Here is a 23936-nt window from a genome sequence, read left to right as displayed (position 1 = left end):
AATGAAATGGAAGCGGTGATGGGGGCAGAGAGCAGCGCCGGGAGCAGAGGGAAAGGCAGGGCGGGCTGCGGGCGGCGCTCGCTGCTGCCGCCCAGGGCCCGCGGGGCAGCTCTCGCCCTCGCAAGGGCGCTCGTGGAGGCTGGGGGTGGTTAGAGGGGTCCCTCTCTCAAGCAGACCCCTAACACGGGGTCCCCTGTCAAGTACACGTGGCTGAGAGCCCTCGCCAAGGGCAGCGCAGTGGAGGTTCCTTTTCTGGAGGTCTCCAACCCTGCCTGGGTGCCACCCCGTGCCACGTGCTCCAAGTGTCCCTGCTGGAGCAGAGGGTTTGGACTAGAGCATCTCTAAAGGTCCCTCCAACCTCAACCTTTCTGGGATTCTGTGTATGGACAAGGGTGGCTGGGGCACCAGGAGGTGAAGCAGCCACCAGCACGGTGGGGCAAAGACCCACAGGGTGAAGGGAGCACCGGGGCTCTGCTCTGTGTCCCCTCCCCACGGCCACCCCCTTTGTTAACCCGGCAAGCGCTGAGTGGAGCTGGGGCTCAGGGTAAGAGCAGCCCCTCTGCATCAGGGGCACCTGGGGAGAAAAATGAAGGGCAAGTTCAGAATTCCTCCATGTGGGGAGGAAAAAGAGGAGTCGGGGATGGAGGGAGGTAAAAATAGCAAGAGGGATTAATTTAGGCCTTAGCTGGGAATGCTCATGCAGGTGGGAAGGAGCAATGGGGGGGCGGCAGGGGGAAAAAGGGAGAGAGGATCCTGCAGCACCCAGGGATGTGGCCTCAAGGGAGCTGGGTGGGGGCAAGAGATGGGATTAGCCGGAGCCCTGGAGATCCTGCTCTCCCAGGGCCAGGATGGGGCTTGCGGAGGGACCGCGGCGCTGGGATCAGCCCCAGCGTGGAGCAGCCGAACCGGGGACCTGCAGCAGGGCGGGCAGGGGGGCATGTGCCCCACAGCAAGAGGGGGAGGATGAGGAGGCTCCAGCCATGCACGGAGCTTAGGGGGAACTGAGCTAGCCCTGGCCCTGTGCCCGGCCAGGTTGGTGAGCAGGCAGCTCGCTCATCCCGTCTGACTGCGACTTTATGAAAAACTGCTGCTCCCTTTCTTGCCTGGCTCTTGCTTTATTCTTTGCCTCCTCTTTTCAAGCTGTGGGGCTCACGCAGAGCCCGCATTTGGACTTTCTGCAACAAGCTCAGGAGACTGAAAGCACGCAGTGCTTGAAGCTGGGCCCAGAAATTCCTAGCTGAACACACCTCCGTGTGAGGCTTTAAAAAAAGAGGATGGGGGGAAAAATGACCAGGGGAGTTAACACCACTGCGCCCTGGGCAAAACTCCAGCGTCAAAGCAAAGCCCATGTCTAGCAGACGTGATTAGAGAGGCCTTTTAGGCCAAGCACGGAGGGAAAGGGGGCCTGGGGTGTGAGGAAGGCTCCGTGTCCCAGCAGACTTGCCCGGCCTGTGGGGCGATGGGGCTTGATCTGCACGTGCTTCGTGCCAAAGGCAGCGCCTCCGAGGGCTGCAAAGGCCTCTGTGCAGCCCTGGAGCCACCCCGGCCGTGTCCTCCAGGCTGGGCGCCAGAGCCCTGGGCAGCAGCTGACAGACAGCAGGGCCTGGGAAAGCCAAGCCTGAGGGTGGAAAATGCCGGGATCGGCTGCCTGCTCTGCACCTGCTAAGGGCACATGTGCCGGGGCTGTGCGGCGCCCACACTGTACATGGGGGAGAGAAAACGGCCCCAGTCCCAGCTGAGGGGCTTTAGGAGCTCAGCCAGGGCAGTGGGAACCCCTCGGACTGAGGGAACATCCCCGGCTGGAGGGGAGCTGGAAGGGGGCAGGTTTCTGTTTTGCTCAGGGAACCGGAGTCTTTTGTCCCTTTTTTTGCAAGCCAAGGCTGGCTGCAGGAGGCCGGTGTCACCCAGGGCAGGGTCACCCGCTGGCTGGCGGGTTCCTGGTAAGGACAGGCAGCTGGTGGCACCCCCCTCTCCGCCAGCCGAGCTGGGATCTGCAGGACGGGGCCTGCCTTTCCCTGCGGCTTCGTCCAGGGCACACGGGCATTCCCAGTGCTCCTTTCCAGCAGCAGCTCCTGCTTTCACATCCCCTCCATCAGCCCAGACAAGAGGCGGGCAGAGACCTTTAGCACAGGCACAAGCAGGGGACATAACCCAAGCAAATGCAGGGCCAGGCCTGCGGGGAGGGCAGCACGGGAACCTGCCGAACGGGAATTACATCCTCTGCATTGCCACCCTTGGATGCCACCCAGGCCAGGCACACGGACACCCTCTGTGACCAAGGCGATGGACAGAATCGGTGTTTCCAGACAGACTGGCGGGATCAGAGCACGGGAACCAGCCTCGGTTCACCCCAGGGGGATAAGTGCAAGTGTGAAAACGCTTTCCTTGCAGAGGGAAGGACTAACCGCCCTCTTTATCTGCAGGTAAAGGGGCAAAGAGCTACGGGCTTATCTCGCAGCGGGGATTTACGAAACTTTCATGAGTTGCTGCTGGGGGACAGTTTTCCCTCAGCCCCTGCACCAGAAGGGCCCACGAGCCCCGAGCTGCCCAGGGCAGCAGCAGGAAGCGCCGGGCTCTGGTTTCTCTGTTGCTTTGAGCTGCAGTGAGTGCAGGAGCGTCCCGGCAAGCGCAGCCGCTCAGCTCCCCGCCAGGGCCGGCGGAGTTAAACCGCGGCTCAGCCGACACCGGGGTCACCACAGCCGTGTCACCCCGCTGGGGTCACTCACCTCGTGAGCAAACACGGAGGCTGTCAGCCTGCATTGGTGCCTGTAGTTAATGTTTGCCAACCTCCCCAGCCTCCATGGCCCTGGGGCCCTCGGGGCTTTCATGCAGCCTCCCTTGGCGTCCGTGCACCCGTGGCCCTGGCGGCCCTCAGGAATTTGGTGACTTCCCTGGGTCTCCATGTGCACGTGGCTTCGGGAAACTCCAGGCTTTCACGTGGCCTCCCCGCTGCTTCCCCGCTGCTTCCTGAAGTTTCAAGACTGAGTTGCATGTTTGGCTTGGACACCCGCTAGGGGAGGCAGTCGAGCAAATCATCAAGGCCCTTCATTTTGCTCCGCTTTGTTAAGCCCCCTGCAGTACATCAGCGCCTGCAGTCTGCGCTCACGGCCTGCGTGGCGCATGAGCCTTGTTCCACTTGGCAGCTTTGCTGCGTTTGCAAAAAGCGGCACCACTCCCGGCCCAGCCCCACGAGCGGGGCAGAGGATTCGTCTTTGCCCTCCATTGCCAGCCCGCAGGGAAGTTCCCCTCCATTGCAGCCTGCCGCCGGCTGCAGCCGCGAAGCGCAGCGCGCCCAGGGCCGCCCCAGCAGCGGGAGCGGCGCCCGGCACCGCGTGGCGCGGAGCCCCGTGCGGCCCCGCCCCCTGCCAGCATAGCCCCGCCCCTGTAGCATAGCCCCGCCCCGTGCTGCGCAGTCCCGCCTCCGCTAGCATAGCCCCGCCCTCTGTTAGCATAGCCCCGCCCCAGTGTCGCGCAGCCCCGCCTCTGCCAGCATAGCCCCGCTCCCTGTTAGCATAGCCCCGCCCCAGTGTCGCGCAGCCCCGCCCTCTGCTAGCATAGTCCCGCCCCGTGTCGCACAGCCCCGCCCTTGCTAGCAGAGCCCCGCCCTCTGCTAGCAGAGCCCCGCCCCGTGCACCGTAGCCGCGCCCCACTCCTGCAACCCCGCCCCGTGGGCCGTAGCCCCGCCCCTGCCTCAGAGCCCCACCCCCGCCCTGCAGAGGCCCGCCCTCGGGGCCGCTTAGCCCCCGCCCCCGAGGAGCACGGCCCCGCCCCCTGGATCGCGCGCGCCCATTGGCCGCAAGGCACGGGGGCGGAGCCTGCGCGGCGGCGCGCGCAGTCGGCGGCGCGCAGTCGGCGGCAGCCATGGCTCCGAGCGCGCGGGCAGGCGCCGGGCGCGGGGCTCCGCCAGGGCATCCGCGCCGTCCTGCTGGGGCCGCCCGGCGCCGGCAAGGGCACGCAGGTGAGGGCGGCGGCCGGCACCGGGGCCCGCATCCGGGACACAGGCGGCCGGCCTTCCCCTCCCCCTCCCCCTCCCCAGGGGCCCAGGCGTCCGGGCTCCCAGGGCGGTCAGCTCTCTGCATCTCCGCCCTCCGGGGCTCAAGGGTCTCCCCTCATCCAGGAGGGTCCCTGGAGAGCAGCCTCCCCCGACCCACACAGGGCTCCGGGCGCTGTGTCCGGCCGCGTGTTGGCCGGCAGGGCGGGAGGAGGCCCGAGGGGGTGGCGGGGGGGGTCACCGTGTCCCCATCCCTGTCCCCATCCCTATCCCCATCCCTGTCCCCGGGATGGCACAGCCAGCCGGGACCTGCTCCCCACCGCATCCCTGCCCGCGCGCGGCTCTGCCCGGCGCATCCCGCTCCCCTCCTTCGCCCTGTCCCACAGGCACCCAAGCTGGCCGAGACCTACTGCGTGTGTCACCTGGCCACGGGGGACATGCTGCGGGCCATGGTGGCCTCGGGCTCCGAGCTGGGCCGCCGCCTCAAGGAGACCATGGACTCGGGGAAGCTGGTGGGTAGCGCGGGGCCGTGCTGGAGGTCGCCCTTTAGTGACAAGTGCCATAGCTGCCACTCAGGGAACAGCGAGAGCAGTGGGCAGCAATGGGGCCTTTGCCCCTTCCCTTTCCCCCTTCTTCTCCTGCAGAAAAAACATCCTTTCCCTGCCAAGGTCCCACTGAGCAGCACCTCGTGTGTCCCGGGGTTCTTACCCCTCAATGACTTTGGGCAGCGGGTGCAGCCTGGGGTCAAACTCCCGCAATTCCCTGTGATTTCTCCATCCTCGGAGCTGCGGGACATTGTTCCCAGGTCTCCTGGGCTGCAAACCAGTGTGCAGGTTTCGCCTGCACTCCGGCACGTGCGTGCCCGGGCTCTGCCTGTACCCGTCACGGTGAAACCAGACGCTCGGGAGGGCTAGTGCAGCGGGTGACGTGTGATGCTGCGCAATGGACGCGCTTGGGACCGCAGGCAGAGCAGCCAGGATCTTGGAAACGCTCGTGATTGTCTCCAAGAGTATCTGAAATCTCGTGTGCAAGACCGGATGGCCCCCAGTCTGTGCAGCGCGAGGCGGGTTTGGGACATCCCCGCTGGTTGCCATCGTCCCCTAAGCCCCCAGGGAAGGGGAGCTGCAGGCTCTGGGGCAGAGCAGTGACGTGGCTTATCCGCGCGTTGCAACAGAGCCTGCACCAGAGCCTGGTTATGAAAGATAGGGATGTTATCGGGAAGGTCTGGAGGCAGCTGCCGCGCAGTGACAGCTCCGTGTGCTGCGCTCCGGCTCGGAGATAACCACGGTGCTGGGAGCCCCAGCGCGGGCCTCCGCGTGTCCCACAGAGAGGAGGGTCACCGTGATCAGCAAAGTGCAGAAATCACCTGCTTCTTGCCCCAAATGGCCCCGGGCCAGCTGGAATCTTGGGAGGGCCCAAGCAAACTGCCTGGCTGCTCCAGGGACCTCCACACATGCCCTGGATGACCACTGGGCTCTAGCAGTGCTTGCCAAGTGCTGCAGCACAGACAGGAGTCTGTCCCCGTTGCCAGAGCCTGTCAGTAGCTCTCCGAGCTTCCCTCTTCACGCTGGGTTTACAAGGTGACGAGCAGCTCACGTGTTCTCTCCTTCCCGGCCAGAGTTGCCTGGCCAAGGAGGCTCCCACGTGACGGGTACAAAGTCCTTGGAATTACAGGTCCGTGCTGCTCCTCTCACAGCTTGGTTTAAAAGCAGCATCTTGGGTGGCTTGTGCTGGGGCTGGCGGTCCCCTTGCAGGCAGGGCTGAGGCGAGGGCTCCCGCGCACCGAGCTGGGGCCGGCGCTGCCCGTGCCCGGTGCTGAGCGCGCGCATCCCTCCCGCGCGCAGGTCAGCGACGAGATGGTGGTGGAGCTCATCGAGAAGAACCTGGACTCGCCTCCCTGCAGGAACGGCTTCCTGCTCGACGGCTTCCCCCGCACCGTGAAGCAGGCGGAGATGGTGGGTGAGCCCGCGCGGGCGCTGCTGCCGCGGCCCCTCGCCTGCCGCGGCCCCTGGACACGCGTTTTCTGTTGCAGCTGGACGAGCTCCTGGAGAAGAGGAGAGAGAAGCTGGACTCTGTCATCGAGTTCAGCATCCCTGACTCCTTGCTCATCCGGAGGATCACTGGGCGGTAACTCTCCTCTCTCAAAGCCTGGGGGCACGAGAGGGTTCCTGCTTTGTGGGGCTGCATCTTTGTTTTGGGCGCTCGCGTTGCTCAAGCCGCAGCCCTGCTGCAAGTCACGTTTCTGCTCTGTTTGAGCCTTTCCACCCTCATCCAACGCCTGCCCTCCCTGGCCCGTGCCAGCCTCCAACAGAGCCCCTTTTTGGCCCTATAAACAGATGCTGCTGGTAGGAATCCATGCACAGGGTGCCCCAGTGTGGATTTTGAGGCCAGTGTCTCCCAGTTAACACCCCTGTGCAGCTGCTTCTCTGGTGCTCTTGGTGCTGCCTCATGGGAGGCCGGGCAGCCTCCAGGGTCAGCGGGGACCATCAGGGACACACTCATCTCCCAGTGTTCCCGTTGGACAGCATCACCCCCGCGCTCCCTCTGCTCCCCCTTTCCGCAGCAAACCAGCCATTTCCTAATGCAGCTGCTTTTTTGTTGTTGCTTTTTGAAGAAGCCTTTCATACAAATATAGCTAAATGAGTTTTCCTTAATAGGGAGAGACTAACTGTTTTGCTCCTGCAGATGTTTCGGGCTGCTGAGGGGCAGGTCGGGGAGCCCTTGCCCTGGCATGGGGCACTCTGCTGACACTTGCTCTCTGCTTTAGGCTGATTCACCCGGCGAGCGGCCGTTCCTACCACGAGGAGTTCAGACCCCCGAAAGAGCCCATGAAGGACGATGTATGTGAGCTCCCGAGGCCGCAGCTCGCCTTGCTTTGGTTTAGCTGATGCTTTGCAGCATCCCTGCAAAAAAAACAAACCGAAACCCTCTTTTCCTTCTCTCCTGCCTTTCTGGGGAGCGTGGGGAAGCGGAGGCGACCGCACGGCGGGGAGCAGCGAAGGGGCCCAGCCGCTGAGCCTGGCTCCGCTGGCCTCCCGGCTCCTTGACTGTGTCCGTAGCTCCCACCACAGCGGGTGGCGACCGCCTTTCCTGCTGGGAAGCAACCGTAGCTGCCGCTGGCTCTCCTGGGGCTCCCTTTAAGCCGAGCGGTGCGTGCAGGGGCCAGGCGGCGACGGCGGCTCCTTCTCCGGGACTTGGCTTGGACGAGGGGGCTGGGGGTGCTGCAGCGGTGCCGGGGGGCAGCCCCCTGGACACTGTGCCCTTGCTTCTCGCAGGTCACCGGAGAGGCCCTGGTGCGGCGCTCGGATGACAACGAAGCAGCCTTGCGGACACGCCTGCAGGCCTATCACACGCAGACCGCGCCGCTCGTCTCCTACTACAGCAAGCGCGGGCTCCACACGGCCGTGGACGCTGCCCAGTCGCCCGACGTGGTCTTTGCCAGCATCCTGGCAGCCTTCTCGAGAGCAACATGTAAAGACCTCGTTATGTTCGTTTAGAGCTCTGTCCTAGCATGGAGCTCCCCTTTGGTTTTGTTTTTCTCTTCTTCTCTCTCTCCATCTCTCTCTCTGTCTCTTTGGGGCCAGGGAGGGAAGAGCTAAGCAGGGTAGAAGCGGGGACGATGCAGCGCAGGGCAGGTCTATGCAAACTCTCTATTAAACAGTTACCGGTCTCAATCTCCTACCTGTGCATGTCTGTCTGCTGGTGCTTCGGCCCCTAGAGGGAGCAGCGAGCCCAAGGTGCTGTCCTCTGCTGCCAGAAAGGGCCTTCGAGCCCCTTTGGGTCCATGAGCTTGTGCTTCCGCGGCTCTCTAGGAGAAAGAGAGGCGGTTGCTGCTGTTCCTGGCTGCTCCCCAGGGAACTAAGAGGAGAGCAGCGGCCAGGGCTGAGTGGAGGGGATACAGGGTGCCCCACGGGTGACGTTGTCTGATTGTAGGAAGCTGAACACGGGGGTTGCTCGTGGGAGCAAGTGAAGGGCTGTGCGTGTTGGCTGGGGGCTGCTTGTTCTCCCGAGTGCCCCTTTCTCTGCGTGACAGCGAGTTCCCCTGCAGCAAAGGCCCATTTTCCTCCCCACTCTGCTCGCCCCTGGGGCAGAAAGTGAGACAGAGAGCAGGGCAGAGATGGGGTTTTTGAGCCCTCTCGTCTCTGGACCCCAAAACCTCTTCCAGTCGAGCTGCAGGCCCCCGAGGTAGCAAATGGCAGCAAGAGGCTGTTTGTTCTTAACTAGTGCAGCCAAGTGGGGTCTGCAAGGATGAGAACAGGGCTCGAGTTGATTTTTTCTCTGCTTTTCCTGGGCCGCTGGCTGAGGAGATGAAGATGCCTTGAGCCTCTCCTGATCCAAATAAAGCCTTGTTTAAAAATGAATAATTTTAGAGGCCATTGAGATGGAACCACTAACCACTGCTTTCACATGCCCTTGAGCCAGCGACCTTCCTTATGAGATCATGGAAACGTTCTTGTTTCCTGGGAAAACCAAACAGCTCTGTTTGAAGACCCTAAACTGGTTAGTGCCTCGGCTTCCCAGGGTCTTACGCTGCTCTCTAACGACCCTAGAGCTGTAATGACCTTTGCTCATGTAAGAACTAAGCTCTGTCTAGCAGAAGCCCCTGCTGCAGATGCCACTTGCTGTCCTATGGCCTTCTGTATCTGTTTGCTGACTTAGTGTTACCGAGTCACCCTTCTTGTAGGGGAGATGACGCGTCTGCCTCTGCTCTGGGTGTCTGGAGCAAGTGCCAACCCTCAGGAAGCCTTTTCTGCTTTTCTTGGTAATTTCTCTGTTGTCCGAAAATCACTCGCTGGCCTTTTACGTCCTTTTCTAGGGAAAAAACCTCTTCCCTTTCAGCGAGCTGGAAATAACCTCAGAAACCGAAAGCAGCCGCCTTGTTCTTGAAAGCAGCCGAAAGGGGCCTGAGGGCAGCCAGCGATTCCTGTTGGAGCAGCAGCCCCTTGTCCCCAGGGCTCCCCAGGTGGCCTTGTCACCATCCCTGAGAAAGGGCAGCTCCAGCACGTGGAGCCGTTGAGCTCGGCGTCAAGGAGAGTGGCGTTAGAGCTGCCTCTGTCTCGCTGATCATTAGGGGACTGCAGGAGAAGCAGCTTTTATCTTGCGCTTCTTGGCCAGTTCGTGTTCCTGGATCTGGTCAAGGTTTTATTCTGCAGCAAGAACAACGTGTTCTTCCACTCTCTGCTCCTTTCCTTCTCATGTTTGCTTTGTATCCAGCTCGCCAGTCTTTTTTCAGCCATAAACCGTGATTCATTTTGTTTTTTTTTTCCCCTAAATCTATTTTTTTTCTCTTTGTTCCCGTTTATTCCAGCTGAGACTCCGTGACCCAGATGAGGCACCACCAAACGCTGCACGCTCTGCTCCATCACCCATTGGGTTCCTCCCGGGGGGCACGGGGCACACAGGGTGGGCAACGGAGAAGGGGTTCGACTGATAAGAGGGGGAAAGGAGCTGGCAGCCAAGGGGAATTGGGCTTATTTGTTTGGGGTTTTGTTTTTTGAGGGGGGATTTTTTTTATTCACCAGAATCGTTTTGAAGAGGAGACGACATCCTTAACAATCAGTGTTTGGAGGCAAAACAACTGTAGAGGGAAATATCCGGGCCAATGATCAGATACAGGTCTTTGACCTGCGAGGAGGACAGGGCTAGGTGCCAGCTGGGGCTTCTCCAGGAATTCCAGTGCCGGTCTGAGGCGCCCCTGGGACTCCAGGGCTAGTGGGAAGTTCACTGTGATTCCGACATGAATAAGCGACTCTGTAGCTCAGGAACTGAAAGTGAAAAGAGAGGCTGGGGTCTTTTCCCCGTAGTTTTGTGTTCTGTTGTTCCATGGCAGCCCCAGCATTTACTGCTCTAGGTTTTTCTGCCACTGAACAGGGGGGAATGGGGCTCTGGTCACCCTACCTGGTGACAGGGTGACTTTCCTGTGGTCTTGAGCGAACTGGAATTCACGTAGAGCTCAAGAAATGCACCGGAGTTTCTTACTCGACTACAAAAATGACACTTAATGGGTGTTTGCATTTCTTTATAGATCAAATGGTGCCTTGTCTAAACTGTGGATCGATAATAAAATAACCCCTTTACATTTTATATCTGTTGCCGTGTCCTCTTTGATCTGCAGACAACGTGGCAGAAGACAGGGAGCAGATGACAGCAATGGAGCGGGCTGGATCTTCTGGCCTGATCTTATCTCAACAGTGTTATTCTGTGCACTTAAAAATGTCTTGCAATTCCTTTTATTTCTTGTCTCTGCCGCCTGTGTTCCAGTGCTGTATTATCACCATAGCAATGTTGTCTCCTGCTGGTTCTCTCTCCCCTGTTCCTTGATGTGTAGAGCTGAAAGCACCGAACCCCTGTGTGTCCCAACCCTTTCCTGACCAGAGCTCCTTTCAGCTATTTTTATAGCTGACAGAATTCCTACATTCCCAGCCATGTTCCCCCCTCCTTTTGCAGCACTTGTGTGTGCAGGAGCTGATGTTCTTTTCCGCCCTCTCCTCCTGCAGCGACTGCAAGGCAAAGAGCATCTTCTGTGCCTTTTATCCCATGTCCCTACATGCACAAACCCTGTTCTAACACAAGGTTTGAGAGTGTCTTCCTGTCTCCCTTTATCCTGCCCCCAAAAGGACCCTGACCCTGCGACTGTCTCTCGGAGGTATCCGCAGAAAGGCTCTTTTTGGTGTGCCCATGAAGGCTCTCTGGGTTCCACAATGCCCTCGGTACCACAGTTGCAGCCCTGCTTGTGTCTGGTGTGTTGATTTAGGCTATGTAGATGGACACCAGCAAGGGTGAGGCTGCACGCACCCATTTGAGCATTTTTTGATTCTACGATTTCCTCCAGAAATGACTGGTTTCTTCAGCATTATTGAGCTCTCTTGCTCCTCAGCCATTCAGTCTCCCTGTGCTCTACTGTTTTTTACCTCTCCCATTACCATTTCCTCTCCTTTGAAGGCAACCCTGCCCTTCTCTGGCAGCAGTGCTGTTCTTCCCTCCTTTCTTTTGATGATGGATGTTCAGCTATGCTCCTCTTCATTACTGGTGACTCTGCCATCTCCCTCCAGGCCCACTGTTGTTCCAAGAAAAACCTGTTCCGCCTGCTCTTCCCAAGCTCCCAATCCGTGGGACGGAGGCGTCCTGGCTCCTCTGAGCTGGGCTTGATCCCCAACTTAGCCAGGTGTGGATCAGGAAACGCACTGTGGGAAAGGGCACCTTTGGGAAGCTCTTGAAGCTCAGTCAAGCCCATGTCCTCTCCGCCTGGATCTGTTCTGTGACCTGTCTCTGTGACGGTGACCTTGAATGTTTTCACAGTACAGGATGCTCTGCAGGTGCTGTAAATTCCTTCTGTTCAATGATTTCACTCCAGCAAGCTGCTTATCAGGCATTCTTTTGAAAAATATGTTCATATTTCACACGGACAATTATTCAGCAACTATAAAAGGGAAAAATTCCTATTTATAGCACAAGGCCAACATCAAATAGGACACTGAATTCTCCCTGATTAGAGGAATGACCTGTTCTCTAATGCAGCAATGGTTTGGCTGAAAAGCAGCAGCATCTTGGATGGGGGGGAAGGGACGAAAAGCCCCAGGCCATCTCTTCCCATTAAAGATGTGCTGCAGTCCTAAAAATACAGTACGTGCCCTTCTCCCTTCCTGATGAAACCATCTGCGAAAAAACACAGTGCAGAAAAACCTTTCATTGTGGATTTGTGGCGAGTAAGAACAAACCGGGTGATTCGTGCTGGTCTTAATTGGAGCCGTGATCGATGCCTGATCCCTGACCTTGGGACGGGAGCAAGGGCGGGCACTGCAACTGTGCTGTGGAAACGGTTCCGCTCTCCGGCCCGCGCGAGGGGCGATCGCGGTACGTGCAAAGCCCTGGTGCAGGAGAGCACGTGGCACTGAGGAACAAAGAAGTGGCTGAGAGCGATGAGCGGAGGGGCTGGGGAGGTGGGGAGGCCCCGTGGCGCTGCGCGGCTCTGCTCCCCCTTCCCTGCCTCCCCCTATGCCTCTACGGCCCCCAGCCTCCACTCCCCCCCTGCCCAGGATCCTGCCCTGCCCCTTCCCTGGCTCTTTGGGACAAGGGGTAGCAGAGGCCGGGGGGGACGTGGAGGAGCAGGGCTGGGATTCCCTCTTGTGTTGCTGTGGTAACTGCAGGGAAGGGAAGCGGGAGCCCCGCTGCTGCGGAGGCTCGGGCCCGGAGGCTGGGCTGCAGTGACATCACGCTGGGGAGGTGGCGCACAGCGAAGGCCAGCGGGAAGCGGAGAGCGAGGGAGGCTGCGGAAGGAAGGGAGCTGCACCAGCAGGGAGCCCCAGGGCAAGGTAAGAGATCCTTTGGGACGTCGGGCCAGGGCGGGCGCCGGGATGGGTACAGGACCAGAGTCTTCCTCGGTGTCTTTGTGGCTCCTGTGAGCTGGCCCTTGGCAGCGGCAAAGCTGTGCAGTGCTTTAACAGCTGGCACTGCAGGGCTTGGCTTCTGCACAGCAGGAACAGCTCAGAGCCCACACGGCTGGCGCTGACGCTGCAACGCGTCCCTCGGGATTCCAGCACGGAGCAGGAGGAAGCTCCAGCACAGTCCAAAAGGACAGGGGAGCATCCCTGGTATCTCTGGAGAGGACAAGAGGACTCCTCCAAGGACTAAGGCACAAATTGTTGAACAACCAAGTCAGAAGTTTGGAAAGCCAGCGCGCCCAATGTGTGTTCAGAGAGGGCTGCAGGCAGAGCAGGGCACAGGGCCACGGCCCAGGCGGGTGCATTTGCAGTGGGTCACCCAAACCACCCACCTCCAGCGCCTCAACACTTACCCTGCCCCTGCAGGACGCAATCCTTCAGCTGTGTGCTCGCTGCCAGCAGCGCTCCGCATGCTGATCCCGGGGATCCGCAGGCCTGGAAGGCAGAATCAGGAGGTCCTCACAAGTGCCCTGCGTGTCATGTTGCCTTTCAGCATCACAGTTGCATAACGGGATCCAATCTGCCAGCAGCGAGAACGAGGGGTGACGGTCACCTTTGTGGCCCGCTGCAGCCCCGCAGTACCTAAGCACAGTGCTGGCCGTTAGCCAGGGGGTGAATTTCATCTCTTTCTAATCCCAAAGCTGGGCTTGTTCTTTCCCTCTAATGCTTGATAAAGCTGGTGACTTTACAGCCCTGATCTCCTGGCAGAGAGACACAGAGCGTCTCTACCTACGAGCAGGCTGGGCAGCAGGGCCCTGCAGCACTAGAAAGTGAGTTCATTAGCAGCAGCTCAATCCGTGCTAAGCCGCCTTCCACCCACCCGGACCCACAAGGAGCATCTGCCTCAGAAAAGGGCAGTCAGGCTCATAGTCCCACTGTGGGCAACAACCTTTGGGGGCCATAAACCAGTTACTGGGCTGGAGATGGATAAGGCAAAGAGCAGGAGCTCAACTGGGCCAAAGACACCCTGTTTGAGACCCAAGAGTAGAGAAAAGCCAATGCCCTTGTCAAAACTCTTTGGTTAAAACGGTTTTCACATGTTAACCAAGTCTGCAGGTCACAAGAAGTCACCTAAAGGATGGGGGACAGCAGGATGGTCATGGGGAGACGGAGCAGGGAATGCTTGAGCAAATTGGACTGCAGTGAGGAGGCAGCATGCTGCTGACACCAGGTGTGTGACTGTCCCCCAGGAAGGCACCAGTGCTGGCGCTACAGGGAGCATTTGGGAATGGCCCAGGGTGGCTACAATGCAGTTTATTTTACAGCAAGCCTGCAAGAGGCAACAGCTTGTGCTGCTGCTTGCAATTTAGGGGACAGTGCTGGGTGAGAGGCCTCCCAGCTGGGACTTTCGGGAGCTGGCTGGCTGAAGGGAGCCTGCAGGGCTCCCTCGCAGGTGGCTGTGTGACCATCTGAATTTGGTGGCTCTGGCATGGGCACAGGAGCGAGGACGGGCCCTGCTGGCAGCTCTCTCTGTGCTGGGGAGCGGGCAGGGACCCGTTGTGGTTGGGCCCAAGCAGTCCCAAATGCCCCTACCTGGCAGCGGGCTCCTGGTGGCAGTTTGGAGAGGAGATAGCGGTGACCCCGCTGCGGCGCCTGTTCAGCTCCTCTGTCCGGGCACGGACCCGCCGGGTGTTTTCGCTCCTTGTTGGGCCTGCCGGGAGCCGCGGGGCAGGGCGGGCGCCTCTCTCTGCTACTGCCCTGCAGGCCCCCGCGCCACCTCCCTGCACCCTGCCTGGAACCTCCTCTTGCTCAGGTGGCTCTTTGTGGAACAAGCAAGGTCATTTGAGTGATCAATAGTGCCCTGGTACCTAACGGAAAGATCAGCCCTCTGCTTGGCCACATCAGCATTCACATCTCTGAAAACCCAGCCTTAGCGCTCCTTACCGCCAAGGGGATCCGAACGCATTTTTGCCCTACCTGGGTCCCACTTTATATTTCCCTTTTTTCCTGCTAATGTTGCCTTTTCTCTTTGGAGCAGAGAAATGCTGGGAGCATACGGGGAAATTGCCAAAGCTGCGCAACTCTCTCCATTCTCAGTCTCTCCTCGCTCCCTGTGCTGGCTGCTCGGAGGGCAGGAAGGACAGAGGCGCCGGGACCCACGCAGCCAAGGCCCTTGCTAACATAAATTAGCAAAGCCAAGGGCACTGCTCATATAAATCCTGGTCCACAGGCTCCAGGAAAACTTGGCTCAGTCAGGGCCAGCAAGAGAAAAGCTGCTGCCTTGGCATAGCAGGACCCACCTCTCAGGTCAGGGCAGAAGTAGGGTTGGAAGACACGGTGCCTGGAGCCCATGGCTGCAAATAAACTTCCCTGGCAAAAAGGCAAAGGCACTAACTCCCTGGAGCTCCTTTTCCACTGCTTCCATCCCAGACAGCCAAAAGCCGGGCCCTGGCATTGGAGTTTCCTCTCGCTGGAGGAGATTGCAGCGTTTGTTCCGCCACTAGGATGCCTGGAACATCCCTGCTGTGCGTTACAAGCATCTCTGAGCATCTCTGTCACTTCCAAACCAGAAAAGATCCTGGAGACTCAAGAGAAACCCACTTCCCCTCTTCGGCAGGGCTCTTCTTTCGGCCTCGCACATGCTTTTGTTGCCACCTCTCGCATGCCAAAGGCAGGAACAAACACTGGGGTTTGGCAGGACTCACAGCCTTGGCTTGCGGGCTGGGAAAGCGGCGTTCTTGGTCCTCGGCCCAGGGCATGAGGCTCTGCTCCATGTCCACTGCCAGGTTCTCCAGCTGTGATTCTGTTCCTTATCCCAGGCCGAGCGCGCTGTTCTTACACATGGGAGGCCAAGCAGCACCCTTGGGTGCTAGATGGCAACTCCTGCAGGGAATCCATGGAGAGGAGAGGGAATAGCTGGAGCAGGAACTAGAGCTCTGCAAACCCCTGCATATCCCATCCATAGAAGGATGTTATGGAGCTACCATAAGGCCCAAGGTCCCCATGTGCACCCACCACCCTGTAAACCCCCTGGCTCCATTCTCCTGTGAGGACAGCCCAACCTTGTCAGAGGGTTTAAGTAAATCAACCCCTTCTGACTGAGGCAACCCACAGATGAGGGCAACTCTGGTGAGGAAAGAAGCTCTCACAGGGGCACAGGACTCAGCTGCGAGTGGAGGCAGGGAGGGATAAGCGGAGTTTCCCGGCTGCAGTCCCGCCGGGAAGCCAGAGGAACAGGCTGGTGGTCTCAGCACCGGGTAGGGGCTCAGTGACAAACCCCGTTCACCTTTCCACGGCAGCAGAGGCACGAAGGCTGCTCCAAGCCACAGCTTCGCTCCCCGCGGCCCTGCCGCAGGCCACCGTGCGAAGCAGAGCACGGGGCTCCCGAGGGAGCTGCTCTGCCCCGCACGGGCTCCGGGCAGACTGGGCAGTCAAGTGTCAGGCAGCCGAACAGCACGTGAGAGACAGCATGACCCTGATCAAGCTGATTTTTCCAAGTGAGAAGCTCCTACATTTCCCACCTGGTGAATGCTGGCTCGGCCCTCTGGAAAATGACCCGCGTTTTCCTTGCTGCGAGGCCAGGGAGCGCACGCTGGGAGCACTGCGCCGCTCTCCTCATGCCGGCCGCAGGCGGGAGGTGCTGCCGGTGCCTTCCAGAATTGCTCCTCTTTCCCCTTTTCGCAGCTGTTGCTGGTTATGAAAATGGGAACGTTCCCCAGGCATTTCTCGGCAGGAACTGCCCTTTCCAGGGCTGACTGCATGCGCCAGCTCTTCCTCTTCCCTCCTCCTTACCGTTACGGGGCTGGGTACGTTCTAGTCTTGTCTAAGCACTGCCTGTCTCTGCTCCCCTTCTTCTCTGTTCTGATCCTCACATGGTGCAAAGGAAAGGCCTGTCGATCTGGCTTGTGAGAGAAAACATTTCCTCTTTGGCCTTAGATCAATAAAATTCTTCAAGTCCATTCTCCTCCCAAAGCACAAAGAAAGAAATAAGAAGTGTTGGGATCAGTCCTGTTGTCAGGATTTATTTCCCAAGGCGTCAGTCCACAAGCAAGTTGTTCTTCACAACAGAGAGGTTCTCTTGGAGCAGCTACCATCCTCACCTCGGGGGGAGCTGCGGGCACCACCAGGGCATCTCTCGGGAAAGTTGCTACTTCTTGCTGCTTCTGACACCAGCTTAGTAGACCTCGAGTGCAGGACTGCACTACGGACAAGAGAGAGCTTAAGGAAGGCAGCAGGGACACAGCAGCACTTACTGGAAGCTGTGCAAGTCTAAAGCTTAGCAAGATTCAAGGAGGAATCGAGTGTTTCTGTAGACAGCAAGATCATACAGAGGTTATTTCAGCAGGGTTGTAGACCCCAGGGCTCAAAGCTCAGGCCAGTTTCTGGGGGAAAGAAGGTAGCAGATCCAGAAAAAAAGGAACAAAAAAGCACAAAAATCACTCCCTCTCAGCCTACTTGCACTATCTGTTTTAGCTGCCAGTGCTGGCTATGCAGAGGACCATGCTGGCACAGAAAGAGGAGGATTCGGGCCACATCCTATCCAGGCCACATCCTATTCAGCAGGCTGGATGTTCCACTGGAAAGCCCAGATGGGGCAACTGAGCTAATGCAGAACCAAGCTGTTTGCCTCTGAAGAACTCCTTCCACTCTCTCTTCCACTTTTGCTGTGTGGCGAGGCAGGAAGCAGCATCTGGGACCCCAGGCACAAGTCAGTGGGCAGGAAAAAGCCCTTATTCTAATGGACAGATGAGTGTGTTAACACTGAGTACCCCTGAGCTCAGTTCCCTTCCTGACTCCTAGCCACACTTGAAGACAAAATTCCCTTGCTCTGTATGTTAGGGCTGGGAAAATGTCTGTCCCCAGGGCTGAGTTAAATGGTTGGTCAGTTCAGAAGGAAATGCTGCCTCATGGATTAACCTTTGACAGTTGGTTCACTCAAACACTGTAACTGGATTTGAAAATATCCTGATGGTTTTATGACCTTTAATAATGTTTGTGCTTCTGCACCAAGATAAGGATTGCCAGATTGCTCTGAGACATGACCAGATCCCCTTGGAGAGACACAGAAGGAATTTCTTCCTGTCTTCCCCTGTCCTTTTGTGATTATCACTGCTCTGCTTGTTTCCATGAAGTGCAGGAATAATCTGCAGCCAGTGTAGCGTGGCCTGGAGGGCTGAGCCCCCATGAGCAGCTCGTCTGAACCCCACTTCAGTTATGAGAATGATCTCTGTGTCACGAGACTTCAGGAGATGCTGAGATGTGCTTACTCTGGAAACTGCTTCAGACAGAGCAGGGCTGTAAGACTCAAGGGAAAGAGATGCTAGAAGCATCTGTGTCCTCAGAAGCAGAGTGAGGCCACATCTGTCCAGCTCTGGGCTCCCCAGGGTAAGACGGATGTGGAGCTGCTGGAGAGTCCAGCGCAGGGCTATGAGGATGATCAGGACCTGGAACACCTGCCCTATGAGGAAAGGCCGAGAGAGCTGGGCCTGTTCAGCCTGAGGAAGAGAAGGCTGAAAAGGCATTTGATTAAGTGTCTACAAATACCTCAAGGGAGGGAGTGAGGAGGATGGGTTGGCCTCTTTTCAGTGGTGGCCACTGATAGAACTGAAGCATCAAAAGTTCCACAGGAACTTAAGGAAAAAGTTCTTAACAGTGAGGGTGACACAGAGTCGGTGAAATTCTTAACAGTGACTGGTGAGCCCTGGAACAGGCTGCCCAGAGAGGTTGTAGAGTCTCCTTCTCTGGAGATCTTCAAAACACGCTTGGATACAGCCCTGTATCTTTACAGGGGACCTTTAAAGGTCCCCTGTAAAGAGAGGCGCTGCTAGGGTGAGCCATGTTCTTGTCTCCCTCAGGCCCTTCTCCTTCCAGGTGCTAAATGACAGGAGGTCCCTGGTCCTCAGCCCAATGGGACCTTCTCCCATGAGCAGATCGCTGCAAGGAGTGGATTCTACCAAGGCAGCAGGGATGTTGCAAAACGCAAGCCCCAGGATCATGGTGCCTGCTCCACTACAGAACAAAATAGGTCGTGCATCAGTAAATGAAAAAGGACAGATGGTGCCTGCTAATACAGCTTAGTTTATGGCCTGCAGGATTAACCCGCTAGTTGTCGTGCCTGCAGAACATAGGAAATGGGTGGGCCGGGTGGCGGAAGCGTGCGGTGCACCCAGCCCCACGTGTGTCTGTGGGATGCGCCAGCTGGAAAGGATGTCAGAGATGCTGAGTGGTTTCGAGAGGCTGCTTGGGCGTAAGTGCTAGAGCTGCTACCTAGTCCCAAACCTTCCCACCGAGCTCTGCCTGCCCCATCAGCACCACGAGACACACCCTGAGCCACGCAGGACCTCAGAGAGGCAGGGACAGTGTTTGTGGTCTATGTGGTGATAACCTCCAGGCAGGAGATGCTCGGCTGCCTGCCCTGCGCTGGCACAGACCAGCCTCCAGTTCAGCTCTTTGAACCCCCAAGCATCCACACGTCTGCAGGCGCGAGACCGAACAGCGAGGCAGACGCCTCGGGTCTCTCCACGCCTCTCTGTGACACACTGTTCTCCTTTCCTGGAAACCAGGCCAGTGCCTGTCTCTTCTCCTTGCACAAGTCAGGCTCTGTACCAGTGCTGTCGCTTCTCCGTGCCTGCTGTCTGAGGGCAGATCTAACCCTTCCCCAGCTTTTCAGGAATGCTCGTGAACTCAGGAATGCTCTTCTGAATGGTTCAAGGTTTTCTCTCTTGTGCTTGCTGGTGGCACCTGGCGGTCCCAGCACACAGTGTGCCATGGACAGGCAGCTGCCTCCAGCTAGCAGAGGGGTTTGTCTTCCCCATCTTCTAGTCACAACCAGTTGTCAGAGGCACCGAGGCTTTCTCCAGTGACTAATTTGTCTGTGTTCATGCCAACCCCAAACACATAATTGCCTGTTTAAGAGCTTGGGTGAGGAGGGAGCCTGGCTACTCCCTCTTACTGAAAGGATCAGGCCAGCGCCTTCCCGATGACAGCACCTTACTGGTTTAAACCTTCTCAGCTACAAATCCCACACGCTGAGGGACAGCAGGTCACCAGTAAGAGTGAAGCGAAAGTGGGGATCACCGCAACTTCTATCCCCAAAGCCGTACCCTCAAACGTGCAAGATAGGAGGTGTACAAACAAATTAGAACAGCCTCTGCTTGTGTCACAGAAAGAAATGCTTCTTTTGTGAAGGGGAAAAGCATATCAGATTACTATTATAAGTAGGCGGTTAACGCTCCCTACCTTACGTCACTGCTGAAGTGGAGTGGAGTTATATCCAAGGCCCTTTTCGGGTTCTCCTTTCCATGAGTATTGGCGACAGTGCCAAGTCCATCGCCCATCCGGCTGCCTGAGACCTGAGGATGGTGGATACATGAGCTCTAAGTTCTTCCCCCTCAACATCTCCCCCATCCCACCTCTTTTATGAGCTGCTGACAAGATTTGCCATATGCGTAGGTGGCTCCCAAGCTTGTGAGATGATTCCCAACTCCCCCCCATCATCTCCACCCGCAAAAGCCTTCAGGATTTCGAGGAGGGGGAGTGCAGCCTTTCTCTGTCTGCAAGGCTGTTTTGCAAAGCACATGCAATGTTTTTACAGCGCTGCATGTGGCAAGTCTCTCCCAGGATTTCACATGACAGTGTATTCCACGGAAAGTCATGGGAGTGGGAAGGTTGCTGTGCTCCGTGCGTGGGTGTTGGGATGGAGCAGAGTGGGATGGGGAGGTGGAAGAGAGAGGAGGTGTAACCAGAGAGAGGCAGAACCACCCTCTTGGGAGAGCCCTGAATTTCTGATCACAGGGTTCCCATCTCCTGCCTTTTGTTCTTCATTTAAAGGAATGTCAATCCTTGCTAAATCCAATAGAGACAAAGGGAATAAAGCAGAACCATCTCTTCCTTTCCTGTGCATATCTCATGAGACCGCAAGAAGCAAACACAAAACAGCTAGATCAACCCTGAAAGCGTGTGCAGAGCTGCACATGAGGGAGAGCTCTCCCTAGCCGCTAGTGTCTTCCCTGGAGAGAAATGAGTGGCCGTTAATGACATCTCCACCTGAGAGGTGAGCAGAGTGCGTGTCACTACAAGCCACATGTCGCCAGGGCTCTGTAGGGACCTCAATGAGGCTCAGCTCTGCACTGTGCAGCTAGAGTGAGCTGCCCCCACTCCACCCCGACAGGTTGAAAAATGCCCTTGTGACATCCCTTTGTCATCGTCTACAACCTGAGATGACAGCAACCTCGCAGGTTTGTCCACAGGGTGCCCCAGCACGGGCCTGGCTGTACTTGTACCCCATGACAGGGCTTGTAGGTGGGTCCTCAGGAGACAGCCCTGAGCTGTCACCTGCACTTTGGCACCAGTAAATCCTGCGGTGCGTAAAGGCCTTTAACAGCACCAGCTGCTTCACTTACACAGGGTCAAGATTCAGCCTGCCCAGACAGACTGGATCGTCCTGGATCTGCCAGGCAACCCTGCCCTGTCAGACAATGCAGAAAAAACCCCAGTCAGAGCTCCCAATTTAAAGCTATTCCTCTCTTTTCCTCATTTTACCTCGTCTGCGGCTATCTCGGAAAACAGCAACACAAGCTGGGTTTTCTCACAAATCCCATCTGTTCTGCAAGTACTTTGTGACCCAAGACCAACTGCCCATCCCTGCTTGGTTAGGAAACCCCGAGAAGCCCCATGCAATTCTGGAGAGAGCAGCCTGCTGCAGGGAGGGGTCCACGCTACGGTGCCAAAATGACCTGGAGGTTTCAGGGAGAGCGAACCCATGCGTGCCCCAAAACTGCTCTTTCCAGGCGCCCTCCTCCGTGGGGCGCCTGGGAAGCAGGGGTGCTGGGGACATGGCACGAGGGGCAGCTTTTATTTTATGATCCCCAATACAAGGCGGGCAGTGTCCGCCAGGCCCCCGCGCTGCTATATTCCCAGCATGGCCACTCCTTCCGTGCAAAGGCTTTGCAAATCCCTTCCCGGCAGCCAGCCTCTGCTTTCACTCTCCGAATTACACAGGGGAGTTTTCATTACGTCACCAGAGGCTCTTCCTCCTTGAGGACAGAGGTGCCTCTTTCACTGTGCGAGAGGGGTTTTTGGGGAGCAGCGGGAGGAGGCAGTTCTCTGGGAAGCAGCACGGAGCTTCCCAAAGGCTGCTCTTGTGCAGACAAAGGAAGGCAGTGTGGCTCTGGCAGGGCCCTGCCTGCAGTGCTGCTGGAAGCCTCCCTGCGAGGTACGGCACTTTCAGACAGCTTTAAAACTTGCCCGTGCCAAATCCCGCTCGGATTTGAGCGGGGCGGGGTCAGAAGTCAGCAACGTTCCAGCTTTCCGCCAGCACAAGCAAGAGCAGATTTGCCTATCAGAGTCCGATGTGCTGCGTGGTTCAAGGAAGCATTTGAAACCTCCCCCTTGCTGTTGTTTCTTTTCAAACGTCCCCCAGGCAAACGGTCAGCTGCTGACAATTCCCCTGCAGCCCCGGGGAGAGGCTAAGCTGATCTCACTCCCAATCAGTGGTTTCCCCTCCTTCCTGGCAGCACGCTTCCGTGTGCTCTCCTTCCCGGACTCGGGGATTTTTTCCCCCCCCCCTTGTTTTTCCTTTATTTTTTTTCTCTCCAGTTTGAATCAAAACAAACTACCGTGTTCAAACTGCTCCCTGGTCAGGAACGTGCTGAGCAGGAGCCTCCGCTCCTGGCAAGCGCTACGGAAACTCCTCCACAGAGAAACACCTCAGCTGCAGGGAGCTTGTTTTTAGGCAGATGGTAACGTCTGGACCACTGCAGGGTCAGGGCAGCTAGAAGAAACCTGCACCCACCAGGAGCAGAAAGTGCTGAATTCATTCAGCTTGCCAAGACTGGCAAAAAGTCTAAACAGCCTAGGGGCTGGGAAGGTAGAAAATAGCCTGCAGGAGCCCCTCAGATCCACCGTGGCCTCCCCCAGCCCTGGTCCCTCGCATAAAGGCCCGAGGAGCCGTTTCTGCGCCGTCAGCACGTCGCGAGCCGATGCATTACCCAGCAGCTCCAGATGGTTTTGCTCTCTGTCTCTCTCTGTCTGCACTACTGGTAATTCAGGCCTGTCTCGCGTTGGCTTTGAAGATGAAACCTTCCCACAATTAGTTACAGTCTGTGCTCTCGCGCTGCAAAGGGCGCAGGGCTGCCAGAGCACGGTCTGGGAGATCCATCCCACGCCAGAGCCCTGCTCGGGTTTCTCTGTTTCAGTCAGGATTGCGATTTTTCTAGTGAAGTCATCAAACCAAGGCAGCCTCTGCTCCAGACGGGTAGTGACAGCCAGAGACACCTCATACCTGGCCCACCTCAGATTAAAAACAGCCACTTTCACTATAACCTCACTTTAGAGCCACGTTACAACATCTCGTCCTTCCTTTTCTGGCCTTCGCTCCCTAACAGTGAAATGGGAACGCTTCCTCTTGCATTGCTGCATTTTGGGGGCTTTACAACCCAAATGTTACCAAACTGCTACGCATTTTACTTCCTAACCAGAGCCGGCAGCCTGCTAGGTACCAGAGCTGAGCAATTCCCACTGCTCTGGGGCAAAGCGCTCCGCAGACACCCTGGTAACACCACCGCCTCGCCGGGAGCAGAGCTGCTTGGCTCTCGTTAAATCAGTGCTAATAACAGGGTTCTCGATCCCAGACAGGATCTGGGCAGTCTGAGGCTAAGTGTAAACGTGGTCCAAAGCATCTGGCCGGGCCAAAGCCCTGCGTCTCGTGGCAGGAATGCCAGAGCACGGCAGTGCCAAGGGAGAACAGCGAATGGTCAAAGACAAATTCCAGGGACAGACACGGGTGCCGCACATTGGGATTACCATTGAGCAACGGGAAGCAAAGGGCACAAAACTGCTTGAGGAAAGCACAGGGAAAGCAACAACTTGGGAAGAAGGGTAAGAGGAGGGGAGGAGGCTTCACATGCAGGTGATGTTCTCTACCGGGAGAAACCGCCTCAGGGCTGCAAGGTGCCGATACAGATGCATTTTCCTGCTGGATGAAGCAGCTACAGCCCACCCAGTAGAGCCGGGCTGTGCACAGGGAAAGCTGCCCCTTCCGTGTCTGGCTTCACCCATGCTTCACAGACACAGAGGCTCTTTCTGCTTTGCCTGACCAGCACAGCAAGAGCCAGCAGCTTTCCCAGGAACTTATCCGCTTTTGGGGAAGAGCTGGTGCCAGCCGGGCACCCCGTGGGTGCCAGGAACCCGCTGTGGCCCCGTGAGGAAGGGGAGGCTCCCGAGCTGCAGCAACTCACCGGGGAACACCCGGGCTGTTACCGCAGGGCTCCCCCAGGGTGGGGGGACAGGCCAAGCTCGGCCTCGGGTGGTGGGCGAGCACCGAAGGGAGCCGCGAGGCGCCGAGGAGAGGGCGGGCGGCCCGGGCAGGCCTTGCAGGGCCCAGCTCCTCTGGGGGCCGCGGCTCCGAGCAGGCCCGTGAGGTGCCGCCGGCTCCCTTGACTCACCGGTAACATCCCGGCGCCCGGGGGAGCCTCGCGGCGGCCCGAGGAGCCGCCGGTGCCCGCGGGCTGCAGGCCGCAACGACCACCCGCCACCCCCGGCCTCACACGGCGCCCGCGCCAACA

At 58.0% G+C, this 23936-nt stretch overlaps 2 protein-coding genes and 1 long non-coding RNA gene across 4 annotated transcripts in view; 2 read left to right on the top strand and 1 right to left on the bottom strand.

The window, feature by feature from the left end:
* The first annotated feature begins 3903 nt into the window (after positions 1–3903).
* AK2 (adenylate kinase 2) lies at positions 3904–10073 on the top strand. Of its 2 annotated transcripts, none has more exons than XM_026043436.1 (6): positions 3904–3958; positions 4378–4503; positions 5836–5946; positions 6024–6118; positions 6759–6831; positions 7267–7857. In XM_026043436.1, the coding sequence occupies exons 2-6, from the start codon at positions 4429–4431 to the stop codon at positions 7486–7488; spliced, it is 576 nt and encodes a 191-aa protein (XP_025899221.1). In that variant the 5' UTR covers positions 3904–3958; positions 4378–4428; the 3' UTR covers positions 7489–7857. The 2 variants fall into 2 exon arrangements, with proteins under 2 accessions (XP_025899221.1, XP_025899220.1); XM_026043435.1 differs by lacking the exon at positions 3904–3958 and adding an exon at positions 9300–10073 and having other exon boundaries at positions 4383–4503; positions 7267–7462.
* Positions 10074–10314: 241 nt separating this feature from the next.
* On the bottom strand, positions 10315–13386 carry LOC112950802. Its single transcript, XR_003250075.1, has 2 exons — positions 12786–13386; positions 10315–11411 (listed from the first exon to the last, which is right to left on the bottom strand). It is a non-coding gene; the product is annotated as an uncharacterized LOC112950802 (long non-coding RNA).
* A 7019-nt stretch (positions 13387–20405) lies between these two features.
* Positions 20406–23936, top strand: part of RNF19B (ring finger protein 19B) — a 13765-nt gene continuing 10234 nt past the window's right edge. Inside the window, exons 1-2 of the mRNA XM_026043501.1 lie at positions 20406–20425; positions 20779–20866. Coding sequence (XP_025899286.1) covers positions 20406–20425; positions 20779–20866 — 108 coding nt within the window. The remainder of the gene's footprint in view (positions 20426–20778; positions 20867–23936) is intronic.

The sequence above is a fragment of the Nothoprocta perdicaria genome, unplaced genomic scaffold, assembly GCF_003342845.1.
Source record: "Nothoprocta perdicaria isolate Ctin4 unplaced genomic scaffold, notPer1 scaffold_33, whole genome shotgun sequence".
Classification (NCBI taxonomy): Eukaryota; Metazoa; Chordata; class Aves; order Tinamiformes; family Tinamidae; genus Nothoprocta; species Nothoprocta perdicaria.
Note: the sequence above shows the minus strand (reverse complement) of the source record. Positions and strands in the feature narration are given on the sequence as shown.

Coding starts and splice junctions, on each gene's coding strand:
- AK2 (XM_026043436.1), top strand. CDS start 4,429: ATGCTGCGGGCCATGGTGGCCTCGGGCTCCGAGCTGGGCCGCCGCCTC. Junction 5,947..6,023: donor CCGTGAAGCAGGCGGAGATG/GTGGGTGAGCCC, acceptor TTTCTGTTGCAG/CTGGACGAGCTCCTGGAGAA. Junction 6,832..7,266: donor AAGAGCCCATGAAGGACGAT/GTATGTGAGCTC, acceptor TGCTTCTCGCAG/GTCACCGGAGAGGCCCTGGT.